Source organism: Sorex fumeus, unplaced genomic scaffold (assembly GCF_029834395.1).
Source record: "Sorex fumeus unplaced genomic scaffold, SorFum_2.1 ptg000006l, whole genome shotgun sequence".
Classification (NCBI taxonomy): Eukaryota; Metazoa; Chordata; class Mammalia; order Eulipotyphla; family Soricidae; genus Sorex; species Sorex fumeus.
The window spans coordinates 10,060,608-10,077,100 of record NW_026606063.1 but is presented as its reverse complement, the minus strand read 5'-3'; the positions used below and the strand labels follow the sequence as shown (position 1 = coordinate 10,077,100).

Below are 16,493 nucleotides of genomic sequence, written 5' to 3'. Positions count from 1 at the left end.
TCTGGCTCTTCTTTCTGCTTAAAAAAAAATTTTTTTTTTGAGTCCCACCTGGGGGTGCTCAGGGGCCGGGGGGAGGCACAGTTGCTACTGGCCTGGATGGAACCCCGGTGGGTTGCGTGTGTGCAAGGCCGGTAAGTGCTTCTCCAGCTCTGGTTCTTCTGCAACCGTTTAGCGACGCGCATCGAGCGGGAGTCGGGACGCGGGGCGCGGGCAAAACTCCCTCCAGGAGGCCCGAAGGCCCCACCTGGCCCCGGGGCGGGGCTCCACCTGGGGGCGTGGCTTCGGGGGCCCGCGGGCTCCACTTCCGGCCCAGGCCTGTGCCCCGGAAGTAGTTGCGCGGCGCGGGCCTGCGGGACCGGCGGGGAGGCCGGCGGGGCGCGTCGCCATGTTCCTGTCGGCGGTCGCCCGTAAGTGGGGGCGGCGGCGGCGCGGGGAGCCGGGAGCGCGGACGGGCGGGGGCGCCGGAGCCGGGGGCGCGGCTTCCCGGAGGGCCCGGGCCCCCGCCATCCTCCCCCCGCCGCTCCCCCGACAGTGCTCCCCGCCCGGCTCCGGCCTGACCTTTCCCGGGGGCCCCGCGCGACGCCGGCTGCTGCGGGCAGAGGTGGCGCCGGCCCGCCGGACGCTCGGTCCAGCCCAAATATTTGCACCTTCGGAGAGGAAATAAACGCGGGGCCGGTCTTCAGAAACAATTTCGATTTTTTTTTTTTTTTTTGTTACTGTTTGGGTCATACGCGGCGATGCTCAGGGGCTCAGGGGTTGCTCCCGGCTCTGCACTCAGGAATTACTCCTGGTGGTGCTCAGGGGACCATATGGGATGCTGGGAATCGAACCCGGGTCCTGTGCATGCAAGGCAAGCGCCCTACCCGCTGTGCTATCGCTGCGGCCCTCGGAAACAATTTCATTTTTATTTATTTATTTTTGCTTTTTGGGTCACGCCCTGCGATCCTCAGGGGTTCCTCCTGGCTCTGCACTCAGGGATTACTACTGGCCGTGCTCGGGGGGCCATATGGGATGCTGGGAATCGAACCCCGGGTCGGATGCATGCAAGGCAAACGCCCTGCCCGCTGGACTATCGCTCCGACCCTTGGAAATAGTTTTTAAAGGGAGCAACGGAGCCGAGCGGGGGCAAGGCTCATAGCCCACCCCGGGGGGACGTCTCCAACTCTCTCAAGTTTCCATAGCTGCGGAGTAGTTCCTTGTGTTATTTTTTATTTACTGTTTTATTTCATCATTTCCTCGCATTATTAATCCCATGGCATGCATATGGATTTAAATGCTAGGGAGTAGTTTCTTGCATTAAAAAAAAAAAACCCACAGCGTGAGTTGCGACCTCCGTGTTTTTAGTTGTGAATGCATTTGTATAAACGTTTTTTTTAAAAAAAGATTAACATGTTGATGTTTTTCTCTTTTCACTTTTCTTTTACAAAAAAAAAACCCAAAAAACCCATCAAACCAACAAACACCATCCCCAAACCAAAGTTGCCAAGAGCAAGTCAAAGTAAGTAAAGGTTTTTCTTTTCTTGTTTTCCAAAAGTTGGGCTTGCGGAAGACTTGAATTACTTTGGCCCCAGAATGCTTTCAGAAAATATTTTCCCTCCCACTCACCTGACCCACAAAAGGGACATTCCACAGCTAAATGTCTGGTTCCCACAGCAGCTGTCAGGGTCCTGTGCACTGCTCACTGCCACCAACCAGGTCTGTTTCATTAGTTTGGGAATCCGGGACCAAGTGTCTGGAGCCCATTACAGGACAAGCTGTGATTTGATGGAGCCTATTTTAGTGAGTTTTGTAATCTTTTGCCTTCATGGTATAAGCATTTCAAAAATAGCCAAGATGAAAGATTTCATGCTGTACCAGAGAGACTATAAATACCAAACTGGTATCTCAAAATAAATTTTGTAGACAGTAACGGGAAGTAAGATTTTCTGTATTAAAAATAGGAAAATTCCAAAGCAGCCTTTGCTTACAACTCAGGACGTATCACAACTCCTTAAAAGTAGGCTCTTTGGAATAAAGTTAGTGAAAAGGTAGTGTTACGTGTCTTTTCTCCACAACCCCTTCCCCCAGTCATGCCTTTAATCACTTTTTATCTTAATCCAGTTATTAGAATTTCCTACCCTTTGGATTGTAGGCATCTCCTGGGCTACAATGATTTCTTTACAGATATTCCTTGGTTCCAACACTCAGTGTCTATATTCTTGTGACATTTGTCATATGTCTTGCTTTACAGACATTCTGTATACAACTTACCTTTCAAACCTTTTGCTAACGGATGGCCCAGAGGCAGCCTTTTCATTGCTCACAGGGCTCTAGATACCTAGTAGTATTTGTCAAATCTTTGTTGAATGAATGACTAATTGTCGTAAACTTCATCATCAAATATTGTATGCCTCACGAGGCACTGTGGTGAATGCTGAAAGTGATGCAAAGATGACTAACGTGGTTTTAAATGCTACAAATTCATTTGGGAATTAGATAAGAAATTAAATGGCCTGGTCCATAGAAGACAAGTCACAGGACAAAAACCCAGATTGTAACCAGTGATGCAAAATACATACACTGTGTTTTAGAGGATTGTAGTTCAAACAAAATAGGAAGGGAAAGAAGATTTCGCAACTCGGCAGTGTAAAAGGCCCAATCCTTGAATTTCATCACCTGATTTACTTTGATTGCTCTTTTTCCCTGCAAAAGAGGGGCTTTCTGCGTCAGCGTGAGGAAATCCTCAAGGACACTGGGGCTACCAGTACTTGTCTGTTCCCGCTTCTGACCTCTGCCCCTCCCCAGGGGGCATGTCTCAGCCTCTTCCCATAGCGTGGTTTGGTTAGGTCATCCTGGAGGTACTTGAATTAAATCTCTGGAAAATGTCGAGCCTTTCGTGGGCTCCACTGCTGGCCCACAGCTAATTCTCCCGTAGACGCTGCTCAGAATGTGCACCTCCTTCCTGTCCCCCTGCCCGAATCTTATTTCCTCAACTACTCACAGTTTCTTGTTCAATCCTAGAGTCATTCTGGTGAGGATGTTGAGCGAAGCTGGGACCGGCTACTCCTTCAACACAAAGAGAAGCCGGTTAAGGGAGAAACTGACTCTGTTGCATTATGATCCAATTGGTAAGCGTGGCACAGTTCCTTGGGCCCATGTCAAGTGCTCTTATGCCTGTTGCTCTTCTCAGAGGGATGCGACTGGCGGTTCTGGAGTCTCTTAGCTGTAGCAGTTTTTCAGCAGATTTTGTGTTAAATGTTTTCTGGTGCCCATTACTGTCCTGGAGTCTGCTGGCATATAAGGCAGACTCAGTCCTTGGACTTTTGGCATTGTGTGTGTGTGTGTGTGTGTTTTGGGCGACACCTGGTGCTCAGGGACCATATGGTGCTGGGTATCAAGTTCCGGGGTCCAGCATACAAACCATGTACTCCTCCTATGGGCTCTCTCTCTAGCTGGCATTTAAAGACTTGGCATTTAAAGACTGGGTTGGAAGGGGGAAGAACACAAGAAGTTGCAGATTATGCTCTGAGAGAAACAAGCAGGAGATGTGGATGCGGTTGAGAGGAGGTGGGCCCTCCTTTATTCTCTTCTCTAGCTAGGGGAGGTGAGGGTGGACCAGACCAGGAGGGGCAGGTGACCAGAGATCCGTGGAGAGAAGAGGTTTTATTGTTCTACAGGCAGACGCTTGTCTCGCGAAGAAAGGGAGCTTCTCAGCCTTCTTGTAGGATCATTGATTCAGCAGCGATGAGGTCCAGATTTGATTAAAGGAATTAGTGCAGAGCATAGAGATTTCATTTTCCATTTTATTGGAAACAAGTGCCATCAGGAACCTTATTTTGGGGAGTGGCGCCGGGCTCCGGGGCATGGACAGGGCGCCCGCACGGAGAGCAGCTCTGTGGGAGTTGGAGCTCTCGAGGCCTCCGGGAGCACATGGGCGCAGACTCAGGTGTTCCCAGCTTCACGTTGCTTGTGCACAAACCAGACCAGCTCCTAATTGCCGCTGGCGGAACTTCTGGTCTTTGTATTTCTTTGGCGTTTTGGGAGTCCTGCTTGCCACTCGGTGCTGGGCAAGAGCTTGGCCCTCCCGCTGCAGACAGCCGTGCTCTAGCCCGACCTCGAGCCAGGGCCGCAGCCTGTTTTTCTTTTTTCTTCTTTATTTTTATTAGCGAAACACCATGAGGTACAGTTGTTGACCTTACAAGTTTTTGTACTTGGGTTTCAGTTATGCACTGATCGAGTACCCATCCCTCCACCAGTGCCCATTCTCTACCACCAATGATCCCAGTAATCCTCTCATTCCTTCCATACCCCCATCCCATCCCGCATCTGTGGCCTGTTTCACAGCCTGTTTTTCTGATTTGTGAACAGATTTAGGCAAAATACACCAGCAAATAAATTACTTACTTTAAGAAACTGAACCATTCATCTCACTTTTTTTTTTTTGGCCCGCACCCCAGTGCCGGGGCTCCTGGCGCCCTGGGCCGCCTCTCTTCGAGCATCTTTCCAGCCCTCTGGCATCCGCGTGTTGCTGCTGCTCACTGAGGGCTGTACAGTGCTCGTAGGTGGCGCTGCGGCCTCCAGGAATGGTGTCCCTGGAGGGGCTGTGGCCATCTGCTCCCCTCCCCCAGACCTTACCCTCTGTTACTACATCCAAGATGACAGGGTCAGAACTAAGTCCAGCTTGCTAGTGCTTATGACTTTTTATTCCATGGGGGTGGGGGATTGTTTATAGGAACTTGTACATTGATACATGTTGATCACCCTGGATCAAGGGGCAGGGCACGGGCGTGGGCAGGAGGCCTGGGCTCCATGCCTAGGACTGCACAGTCCCCTGAGTGCCAGGAGCGGCCACCCCTTCAAACCAAAAACACAAATGTCTGAATGCGGGGCTGGAGCGACAGTACGGTGGGAAGGGCGCTTGCCTTGCATGCGGCCAACCCAGGTTTGATCCCTGGCACCCCATAGGGCCCTCTGAGCCCACCAGGAGTGATTCTGAGCACAGAGCCAGGAGTAAGCCCTGAGCACTGCAGAGTGTGGTCCAGAAACAAAAAACCATGTTGCCTGAACAACCTGTGGCTTAAGTTTGACGGTATGTTTAGCTTTTTGTCCATATTAGGGAGAGGTTAGGAACTTCTCTCAGATTGATGTTAAGTGTCAATAATGTTGGGGCAGGATGGAGAGATAGATGATCTAGGGGCTACGGTGCTGGTCATGTTTGTGGCCAACCGGCATCGCCTGTGGTCACTGCCAGGGGTCACTATTGAGCACAGAGCTGAGAGTAGCCCCAGCACCGCAGGGTGTGGCCCAAATCCCCCACCCCACCCCAAAAAGGAGGGTGTGGGGGAAGAATTGGGCAGGAGCACAACTGTGAACAGCTGAAATCATTTTTCCTCCTTTGAACTTACGATCACGTTTCCAACAGGTGAGCTAGAACTTTTCTGGTCAGGAATGTTTGAGCCGTGACAGCGCAGCTCTGCCTCTTAAAAGAGAATGTTCTGGAACAGCTGACTGCCAGCATCAGTGAGCTTAAGTTTGTATGGTGCTGGCCTTGGCGCCATCTGGCCCATGGCCCTGGGTACCAGCTTGCCCGGCAGTTGTCCCCAGCGTATTTTCTGGCCGTGAATATGGTGTACGCGTGCTTTTTGGGTACACGCTTAAAGGAGCTCAGGTCGGGACGCAGAAAGATTCCATCTTCCGCTCAGTCGCACAAGCCTGTCTCTACAAACTCCTTTTCTTCATCTAAGACGAGATGCAAATTCCCACAGAAAAAAGCTGCAGCTTATTAAGCTTTAGCTAATTAAAAGGTTGATCAAAAGATGAAACTTGTCAGTTTTCAGTTACGAGGCATCGTAGGCGACTGGAAGCAGAATCGATGTAGGGGACGTGTAGGGAAAGAGGCTGGCGCTGGAGTCCAGTGGGACTATTTCGACCGAGAGTTAGTTCGTGATGGTGGATGCAGCCTGTGGCATTCTAGCGCGCTGACTCTTGGGAGTGCTGAGGGTGTGCGGGGAGCGTTCGGGGGGAGCACGCTGTGATCCCTCGCACGGGAAGGAAGCCCGTGACCCCCACACGGGACCCACAAGTATTCCCTAAAGGAATGAATCCGTGCATTTTAGTGACTGAAGCCTTTTATTGATCTGACCGTTCCTACGCAGCCTCTTGGCAGCCTCATTCAGAAAGTGTCTCCTGAATGGTCACCATCGAGACATTCCTTTTCGTTTAAAAATTAAAACCCATTTTTCAGTTCCAAGGAGAAACCCTCGGGGCAGTTCTTCCTTGCAGTGAATAACATTGTCCAGAGGAAAGCAGCTCAGTTCCTTCCTGTCAGTTATAATGCTGGGTAGACATTCTTTGACTGCGGAGGAATCTGAGACACGCTTCTGTTTAATGTGAGATGACTTGAAGTACATTAAAATATTCCGTTGCACAGTGTAATAACTGTATTTTAGTTTTTTATTTTTGGCAACACTAAGATAAAATGCTCTTGACTGGTAAGTCCAGCTTCCCTTCTTAATCAATGGGTGGCTTTCAAAACCTGAGACTTCCGGTTACACCCTAGATTCCCGAACTAGAATTAGGGTAGGAGTGGCCGTGAGGCAGAAGGAATGAATTTGAACAAGCTCCCTAGCAAATTCTTTTTGGTTTTGGGGTCATTCCTGCTGGTGCTCAGGGACTATTCCTGGATGAGTTCAGGGGACCATGTGGTGCCAGCGATTGGACCCTGGCCAGCAAATTATCTCCCTGGCCGCTCGCAAATGATCTTAGTGTGGGGAACTAGATACGGCGTGTTCGTGTCGAGGAAGAGCAGAGTTGGTGGGGAGGGAGGGAGGAGAGAGGATCCGGATTGGTGTAAGAAATCTTCGGAAAGATTTCATGAGTTTTCCTTTCAGCAAGACTGCCTGTTTTGGGGCCACACCCAGCTGTCCTCAGGGCTTTCAGTACTGTGTACAGGGACCCAAGTTTACAGGGGCAGGTGGCACAACCATGTGTGAAGGGGTTGAACCCTGCCCAGCTCTCCTGACCCGCAGGCTCTTTGGCCGCTGCTCTTCCCTGCCCTTGCCCCCTCCTACGAGAGTCGATATTAACTGGGCGAAGACTTTTCCATTGGGGGCCCCTGATTTTCCTTTTCCTTTGGAATATTTCACACTGGTTGAGGTGCTGCTTTCTTAGGGCTCCCGGGGTTTCCAGCCTCCTCTGGCCTCAGGATCGCGGAACGGAGTTTGCAAGTCCGCACCATCCTCCTGGGCAAGAAACAGTAAAATAAGGGCAGAGCGAGGGGCCAGGACCTGAGGAGTGTTTCTGTTAAACAGCGATGATGATGCATTTTAGTTTTCTACCATTTTTTCTCCCTCCCACAGTGAGGAAAAAAGTTCTTTTTGTGGAACAGAAAAAAATACGCTCCCTCTAAACAATGGATTGAGAACGAGTTTGATTTATAAATGAGAAGACCGAGGGCGGGATACTGATTCAGAAAATCTGCAGCCTGTGGAGAAAGAAGAGGAAACGGCGTGGAATCAGGGGCCCCTGTGGGTCGTGGCCATTGTGGAGGCGAACAATGCCGTGAGAGCAAGTTCTTCGTCCGAGGACACAGATCATTGCATCACGTTTATTTATCTTTCTGGGTATTTTTATAGCCCTTAATAAAAAAATATTAAAATAGCCCATGCTATTGTGTCTTCGTGAGTTCCCCCTTTACTATTTCAAAGAAAAAGCAAATCCGTTAGAGAAAAATAACCATTGTTTCGTGGAATAAGAGAATTTTCCATGAAACTTGTGCAAGAGTTTCCAGGGTGCTCCTGGTACTTGAGAGAAAAGGCTGTGAGGTCCCAGAGCGATGTTGGCAGCGCTCCCGGCCAGTATCAGGGTGGCCAGAGGGAGCAGGCCCGATAAGGAGCCCGCCGCCTTTGAACAGAGAGGAAACCAGGCGCGCTGCTATTTTTGACTTGTGCCAACAGACTTAGGAAAAACCCCACTGGTCCATATTGCAAACGCCCATCACTGAAGCAGTAGCTACCGTTTACCAGGAGGGCTTTTTCTTTGGAGCTTCCCAGGCTGCTCAGGATCTTGGGGGCCCCCAGTGCCACAGCTCGTGGGGCGGATTTAACGGGCCAGCCCGCAGCAAGCAAGCGCCTTCACCCCAGCTCTCGCTCTCCAGCCCTCGATGGCTTTGGAGCCCTTTATTTCAGGGATTGCTTCACCCATGAGTTAGGGGAGCTGTAGTACTAGAAGTCATGGTAGTGCCACACAGCTAACGTGCTTGGAAATGCCACTGATAATCCCTAATGTTCAGGTAAAGTCTGTTTCTGGGGGACCACACCCAGTGATGCTCAGGGCTTCTTCCTAGCTCTGTGCTCAGTGGGACTATATGGGGTGCTGGGGGTCGAACCCGGGTTTGCCACATTCAAGGTCACACCCTTTGTACGCTCCAGCCTTCAGGTGGACTTGGACTCAGCCCAGATCTCTTAACACGTTCTCACTCGGGCTCCTGTTTGCCACACATTGTCGGCTTTGCTTCTGGCTGAAGAAGGATGTGCTCCTACTCACAGGGGACCATGTGAGATGTAGGGGGTCCATGCAGGGTAAAGGTCTCGCCCTGTGTTCTTTCTCTAGCCCCTAGAGTTCTTATTTTTGGTTTTTGGGCCATACCTGGTGGTCCTCAGAGATCACTCCTGATGGGACACGGGAAACCACAGGGGGTGCCAGGCAGGCACCTACCTCCCATGCTGTCTTCAGCCCTAGAGTTGTCATTTAAATATTTGTATAGGTTCTGCTCACAGACTCCTTCCTTTGCTGGGCCTGAAAACTGAGATCATCACTTTCAGAGTGGGAGAAAACTTGGGTCAGTGAACATAACTTTGCAGAAAGAGGCAAGTTTCTTTTCTTTTTATTTAAGGTCACACCCCCGGTGGTGTTCAGGGTGTATTCCTGTCTCTGAGCTCAGGCATCACTCCTGGTGGGCTGCGGAGACCATACAGTGTGCCCGGGATAAAGCCTGGGTTAGCCACGTGCAAGGCAAGCGCCCTGCCCGCTGTACTATGGTTCCGCCCTGAAAAACAGTTTTCTAGTTACTGATGGTTAAGCATGACCACCCACAGATGCATTTTATTTTAGTTTTTTTATATAGCATTACTAAGCCGTTCATGATTGAATTTCAGTCATACAGTGTTCCAACACCCATCCCTCCACTGTGAGCACTGTAGCACTGTCCTCCCATTGTTCATCGATTTGCTGGAGTGGGCACCAGTAACGTCTGGATTGTGAGACTTGTTACTTTTTTTGGCATATTGAATACGCCACAGGGAGCTTGCTGAGCTCTGCCGTGCGGGCGGGATAGTCTTGGTAGCTTTCCAGGCTCTCCGAGAGGGGCGGAGGAATCCGAACCCAGGTTGGCTGCATGCAAGGCAAAAAAAAGCCCTAACTGCTGTGCTATCGCTCCAGCCCATCAATTGTGTATTTTTTTAAATTTTATTTTAATGAATCACTGTGAGATACAGTTACAGACTTACGAACTTTCGTGATTAAGTTTCAGTCATACAATAGTGCTACAGTGTACACTGTAACAGTGTAACAGTGTACAGTGTAACATGGTTTTGGTTATTAAGCCACACCTAGCAGTCTTCAGGGGCTCTTCTGACTGGGTGCTTAGGGGCTGCCCCTGGTGGTGCTCGGGAGTCTAGGTGATGCCAGGGATTGGACCTGCACCTTTCACATGCAAAGTTGCACTCAGCTCATGGAGTTGTCTCCCTTGCCCCATTGAAACCAAAAGAGGCGGGGGTGGGAAGGGGTGGGGTTGGCGGGAGGGAAACTGGGAACCTTGGTGGTGGAGAATGGGCACTGGTGGAGGGATGGGTGCTTGAACATTGTATGATTGAAAAGTGATCCTTCCACTAGTGTACATTTCGCAGCACCAGTGTCCCCAGGTTCCCTCCCATCACCCCCACCCCCACTCCCTGCCTGCCTCTTTGGCAGGTGCTCTTCTCTCTCACTCTCTTCTCTCTCTCTCTCTCTGACTTTGGGCATTGTGGTTTGCGGTATTGATACTGAAAGGTTATCAAGAATATCCCTTACCTACCTTTAACCCTCAGATCTTGTCCAGCGTGATCATTCCCAGCTATTATTGGCATAGCGTTCTCTTCTCTATCTAACCTACCCTCACCCTTGTGGTTAGTTCCAACCATTGACCAGTCCTCCTAACCCGTTTCCCCAGGCCATGGATATTCTAATGTGTGTGTGTGTGTGTGTGTGTGTGTGTGTGTACCACAAATGAATGCAGTCATTCTATATCTGTCCCTTTCCTTTTATTTTTTAAATGTAAAATCATTAAGAAAAACAGAAGGTGAATCAGCACGGGAAAGACCGAGCCCCCGACTCTAATAGGTACCAGAAGGCTCTGTAGGCTTTGCTCTCCAGAGGGGCTTCCCCGGGACCTTTGAGACATGGGTGGGTTTAAACCTGGGCTGTGGATGGACCTTTTATTCTTGGGGCTGCTTCTGAAGGGTCCATCCCTCTCTGGGTGGTGTCTTCCTGCCTGGGTTAACTACAGGGCCAGTGACTTGGCAACTCCTTTGGTATTTTTTCTTCCTAAAAATCTCTTTGCCAGGGCCCTTTCCTGTCCATCTGCCCAAACCACAGATTTCCACAGGGTTATCTCCTTCCTGTTGAAGTTCTTCACTGTGATCCCTTCGTGGCTGCCATTTTATGTTGCTGGTGGCTCAGTGGGGACCAAGGATGGTTGACTCAGAAAAAGAATATGTCTATAATGGAATAGTATCAGCTGTAAGGAAAGATGAAGTCATGAAATTTGCTTATAAGTGGATGGACACGGAGAGTATCATGCTAAGTGAAATATTTGAGTCCGAAAGAAAGGGACAGACATAGAATGACTGCACTCATTTGTGGAATATACAATAACATCATATGAGACAGACACCCAAGGACAATAGACACAAGGGCCAGGAATACTGCTCCATAGTTGGAAGCCTGCCTCATGAGCTGGGGGAGAAGGCAGCTGGAATAGAGAAGGGATCACTAAGTCAATGATGGTTGGAGGGATCGTTCGGGATGGGAGATGTTGCTGAAAGTAGATGAAGGACCAAACGTGATGGCTCTCAGTATCTATTGCAAACCATAATGCCCCAAAGTAGAGAGTATGGGAGAAATTGTCTGTCATAGAGGCAGGGGGCGGGTTGGGTTGGGATGGGGGGATACTGGGGACATTGGTGGTGGAAAATACGCATTGGTGGAGGGATGGCTGTTCGATCATTGTATGACTGAAACTCAAAATGAAAGCTTTATAACTGTATCTTACGGTGATTCAATAAAAAGAAAAAAGAATGTGTCTACTTCTCTACTCGACCCTCTTTGGCCATCAGCGTTAGGAGAAATGCCCGCCTAGACTGGTTCAGTCCCAGCCTCCACATGTGAGTTCGTGTCTGTCATCTTTTCCTCGCAGAAAAGAATTTCAGGGGGAGACAAAATTGTGAAGTCAGAGAATTTTTAATTGAAACTTAAATGTGAGAGGAGAGACGCGCCACCTCGAGAGAGAACAGAGGCTTCTCCGGAGTGGAAGCATCAAGTTAAACAGACGCATGCGTGAGGTGAGTGCTCACAGGAGCACAGACCGGGGAGCGCCCGGTGCCTTCTGTTACCCATTGGCGCCGTCAGAAGAGCTGGAGCGGCAGGTCCTTCCTGTGCGGGTACGACGCCTGTGTCCCCGCGGCCTGGACGCTGACTGCGGCAATGGCGTTGGCTCTTTTGAGCATGTCCTCCAAGGGCAGACTTGGGTAGTAGGCCAGGTAGAAGGCCAGAGCCCCCACAAAACTGTCACCCGCACCCTGCAGTTAAAAATACAGTTGTGCAAATAAGCATGTTGTCATCTGTTGGCCAAGCAAGTAAAAATCGGGGGGAGGGAGGAGGTAATTAAATGCACTTGAACTTTTTGCTTCTAGGGAACTGACGGTGGAGCGAAGGGTCGGGGCTGGGGTTTTGGCTATCCAGTGCGCTCAAGCTGGCCGTGCTGGGCTGGCCACAGTGCTAGAGACTGGATCTGAGGCAGGCAACATGCTTGCCTATACCTTTTGAGGTAAATAAATACACTTTTTTGGGGGGCGGTCCTGGGGTGGGGGAAGGGTCCTGAGTGCCACCCCCAGAAGTACTGAGGGGTCTTTAGTACTGCACTTAGGGGACCATATCAGAGAACCCGAACTGAGTCTGCATTCAAGGTATGCACTTAAACCTTAGTATTACTTGTCCAGCTCCTAAGCGCATTTTTTGGGGGGGGCTTTTATGCCACACCCGTCTATGCTCAGGGCTTACTCCTGGTGGTGTTTTGGGGGATCATATGAAGTGCTGGGACCAAAACTGGGTTATCTTCATGGAAGTCCTTACCCAACGTACTATCTCTCCAAACCCTTTAATTTACTTAAAAAAGTGTCCCATGCTCTGCTGACTGAGCTAGTCAGATGCTGTCTGTACATTTTATAGTAATTTTGTTTTGGGGTCATACTCAGCGGTCCTTGAGGCTTACTCTTGGCTCTGTGTTCAGGAATGATTCTCCTGGCAGTGCTGGGGATCAAACTGAGGTCTGTTGCATGCAAAGCAAGCACCTCGGTCCTTGCAGTATCTCTCCAACTCTACAGACTTTTTATTTTTATTTTTTGGCCACACCCTGAAGTACTCAGGGCTAAACTCCTGGCTCCATGTTCAGGGATCACTCCTGGCTGGGCTCAGGAGACATTATGGAATGCCGGGCATCGAGCCTAGGTTGGTCATGTGTAAGGCGAGTGTCCTACCTGCTGTACTATTGCACTGGTCCTTTGTGGACTTTTAAAAGAAAATTAAAGTTTTAGATTTACAGAAGACGTATAGGTAACTGTCATATAGCTCCCATTTCTATATACATTATTATGTGATTCGGCCTAAGTAATGAACCAGTGTAAATTATTTGCTTTAATTTGGTTTTACCACTGTTTTGGGGGTTTGTGTTGTCTGGGACTGACTCCTTAGGCACACGGGTCATGGCTCTATACCACTGGTGCCTCTCCCACGCTGGCCCTCCCGTTTCTTTGCTCCAGGCTGGCACCCAGGACACCGCATCAACTTTGGGTGCCAGGCCTACCCCCCCCCCCCACTATTTTTTTTCAATTGTATCACTGTGAGAGCAGTTACAACATTTTCGATTTAAGTCTCGGTCATACGATGATGAAACACCCAACCCTTCACCAGTGCACGTTTTCCACCACCAAAAAACCCCAGAATACCCCATCCCACACCCTCCCCCTACCTGTGTGGCAGACGATTTCCATGTTACTCTCTCTCTACTTTGATTACATTCAATATTTCAACACCAGACCCACCATCATTATTTGGGACTTCACCCCAACACTGAAATTTGCCAAAAAGGAAACATTAGACAATTTGTTTTCTATTGCTGATTATGAATTGCATATGATTGCATTTTGGAATTCTGAAGTTTTAATAATTAAATCTGGAGGGATTTCTGCCAAAAGCTGCTGGGTTCTGAGATTTGTTTCTGAGTCTCTGGGATTATGGCCAATAAGCAGCTTGATCAGTAGCCAGAGGGCTTGTTTGTGGGCAGCAACTTGGGGTCTTGTGGGGCAGGGGGAGGGGGATGGGCCGGCTCCACCCCCATCCTATGAGGCACTCGCGTTTTTTGTCACTGTGGGCCCCTACCTGGCAGTTCATAGGCCTTTGGGAGATGGTGGTGACCGAGCCGCCAAGGGGAACAGGCCAAGGAACGAAACCTATTCCCACCTGGGGTGGCCTGTAGGTGCCAGGCCTCCTTGGACTGCCAAGCTCTGATAGCCTCTAACACGATGCAGTTCCTAATGACCTTGGTAGTTGGAAGGATGGGGTAAATATTTTATAGAACATACATTAATTAGGATTTATCTTTTGTCATGCTTAGTCTGTGATATTGTTCTTTTTGGGGTGGGGTGGGAGAGGCACCTTCGCTGTGCTCAGAGCTCACTCCTGGCTCTGTGCTCATGGATCGCTCTTGGCAGGGTTCGGGAGACCCTATGGGGTGTTGGGGATTGAATCTGGCTCATCCACGTGCGATTCAAGTGCTCTATCTGCTGTGCTGTGTCTCTGACCCTGATGAAAGTTTTTGGGGCAAAAGGACCATAGAAGTGACGTGTTATTTGGGGGTGTATGGGCAAGTAGTTGAGGTCATTTCTGGTGGTATTTGGGGGCTGCTCCAATTCTGTGCTCAGGGCACTCTGCGGGGGGTAGGGGGGGGGCTGGTCGAACACAGCTTCCCTCGCACAAAGCACGATGCACTCAGCCCTCTGAGCCATTTCTCCTGCCCAGGAGCACCATTCTTCTGCTTTGGGGGTCACACCCTGGAGTTCTCAGGGACTACTCCTGGCTCTGTATTCATTCAGGTGGTACCTGGGGGACCACAGGTGACGCCAGGGACTGAACCAGTGTCGGCTGTGTGCAAGACGAATGCTTGAACCCCTGTGCTCTCTCCAGCCTGCGATGTGTAATTCTTATCCAGGGAACTTCCTGTCAGCCTGTTTCTCTGCTAATGTTGCTCGCCTGGCGAAGGTTGTCCGCGCCAGCAAAGGGTCACCTTGCTCCCCTTTTTCATATTCCGGGGAAGCAGAACTCTCAGCTTGGTCTGCGCTGCTCTGGAGAGAGGAGAGTGACTTTCTACCTCCCAGAGGGCAGGCATGAGTCCATGACTACCTATTCTTTGAATATCGATTCTTCATGCTATTTCCCGATGGTACTTCATTGCTCCCATCATTCCAGCTTTGGCCATTGAGTTTTTCAGCTGCCTCTAGTTTCTCTCTGACAAAGTCCCAGTTCGGGTGGCACTCTGGCTTGGGGTTTGCTCCCAGAAGGGGTGCTGGTGCTGGAAGCCGGGGCGTCTGTATGCAAAGCAGAGGCCCCTTGCTGTCATTTTCCTGACCCTGTTTTGTGTTTGGAGGGCCTCCTCCACATTCATCACCAGAACTGTCTGCCCTAGCTCTAGAACGGGCCGTTTCTCCATTGAAAGAGTGCTGGATGCATGAAACTCTGTCCAGAACCGTACTGTAAGTCAGCGCCTCAAAAAGGACAAGTTCATGTCGGAAGTGGTGAGGGCCCCTCAGATCAGTCAGATGTTAGTTTCAAACTACATTTAAGGACCAATCAGGTTTTTTTTTTTTTTTTTTGGTGGGGGGGCCATATGGAAGGCAAAGGCCCTCCCTGTTGTACTATCACTCCAGCCCCTGGATGAGGTTTTTAAGGAAGTTTTTAAGATTGCTGGGCTTGAGTTTAGTACAGCAAGTAGAGCATTTGCCTTGCAGGTGTTCACTCTGAGTTCAATCCCTGGCACCACATATGGCCCTCTGAACCCCGCCGGAAGTGAGCCCTGAGCACAGAGCCCAGGAGCAAGTCCTAAGCACTGCTGGGTGTGGCCCAAAAATCCGAGGGCGGGTATGGGAATAGTTGGGGGGCTCAGCAGCACAGGCGCCTGCCTTGCTGACGTGCGGCTGTGAGTTCGAGCTCCAGTGTCCCCCCACATGAGCGCAGCAGGGGGCCAGCTGCCCTGTCAGTGGGACCCCTGGTGTGCAGTGTTCAGTCTCTGATGCAAGTGCTATGGCAGGTGTGTATAAGTCAGGAGGGTGACCCCCACAGCGAGTGGACTGAAAAACGGAAGAGCAGGAAAAGCTCTACATGTGGATATGAACAGACTGTTTGAAATCACAGACCTCGTTTCCCGTCCGGCCCTGGGTGGGGAATCAGGTAGAAGCGTGTGTGCTAGAAGCATGATGTGGGCGAAAGTGGTTTCTGCCACGCGATTTCCCGTCATTGCCACGAGACCCAAGACAACAGTAATGAAAAAGAAGAAGTTAATCAAAATGGTGCCATTTCGAGATAGCATACATCTTGAAGTATTCTGGGTTAAATTATGTGCAAGATTTATATGTTCTGAGCCAAGAATGTAGGAGAGACTTATGGAAAACAAATAATGCTGAGATCAATCACACTCATGAACTGGAGAACTCAATGATGTTAGGCCATCATTTCTCCCTAAAACGATCTAATAGATTCAAGCAATTCCAATAAAAACCCCAGCTAACAATTTTTAATAATTGGCAAACTAAAACGAATATGGAAAGACAAAGAACTAGAGACAAAATTGTGTGTGTGTGTTGTGTGTGTGTGTGTGTGTGTGTGGTTTTGTTTGGTGCCACATCTGGCTGTGCCCAGGGCTTACTTCTGACTCTGCTCAGGGGGTCAATCCTGGTGGGGCTCTGGTCACCACATGGTAGGGGGAGGGGTGGGGATCGAACCTGGGTCAGCTGAGTACAAGGCAAGTATCTAGACAGTTGCCTAGACAAAATAATTTTGGAAGAAAACAAAGCCAGAGATGTTATCTATTTCTAATTTCAAGAGCGATAGTACAGCGGGTAGGGCGTTCGCCTTACAAGCGGCCAACATGGCCGACCCGAGTTCGATTCCTCCGCCCCTCTCGGAGAGCCCGGCAAGCTACCGAGAGT

The 16,493-nt window shown here is 50.0% G+C and overlaps 2 protein-coding genes across 2 annotated transcripts in view; one reads left to right on the top strand and one right to left on the bottom strand.

Moving 5' to 3' along the window:
- Positions 1-291: 291 nt before the first annotated feature.
- On the top strand, positions 292-7,638 carry MRPL33 (mitochondrial ribosomal protein L33). Its single transcript, XM_056122325.1, has 4 exons — positions 292-407; positions 1,480-1,498; positions 3,001-3,107; positions 7,338-7,638. Exons 1-4 carry the CDS (start codon positions 386-388, stop codon positions 7,385-7,387), a joined length of 198 nt encoding a protein of 65 aa, XP_055978300.1. The 5' UTR covers positions 292-385; the 3' UTR covers positions 7,388-7,638.
- Positions 7,639-11,475: 3,837 nt separating this feature from the next.
- The window catches only part of RBKS (ribokinase), a 97,028-nt gene continuing 92,010 nt past the window's right edge, over positions 11,476-16,493 (bottom strand). Inside the window, exon 8 of the mRNA XM_056125530.1 lies at positions 11,476-11,813. Within this exon, the coding sequence (XP_055981505.1) occupies positions 11,640-11,813 (174 nt within the window). The 3' untranslated portion in view covers positions 11,476-11,639. The remainder of the gene's footprint in view (positions 11,814-16,493) is intronic.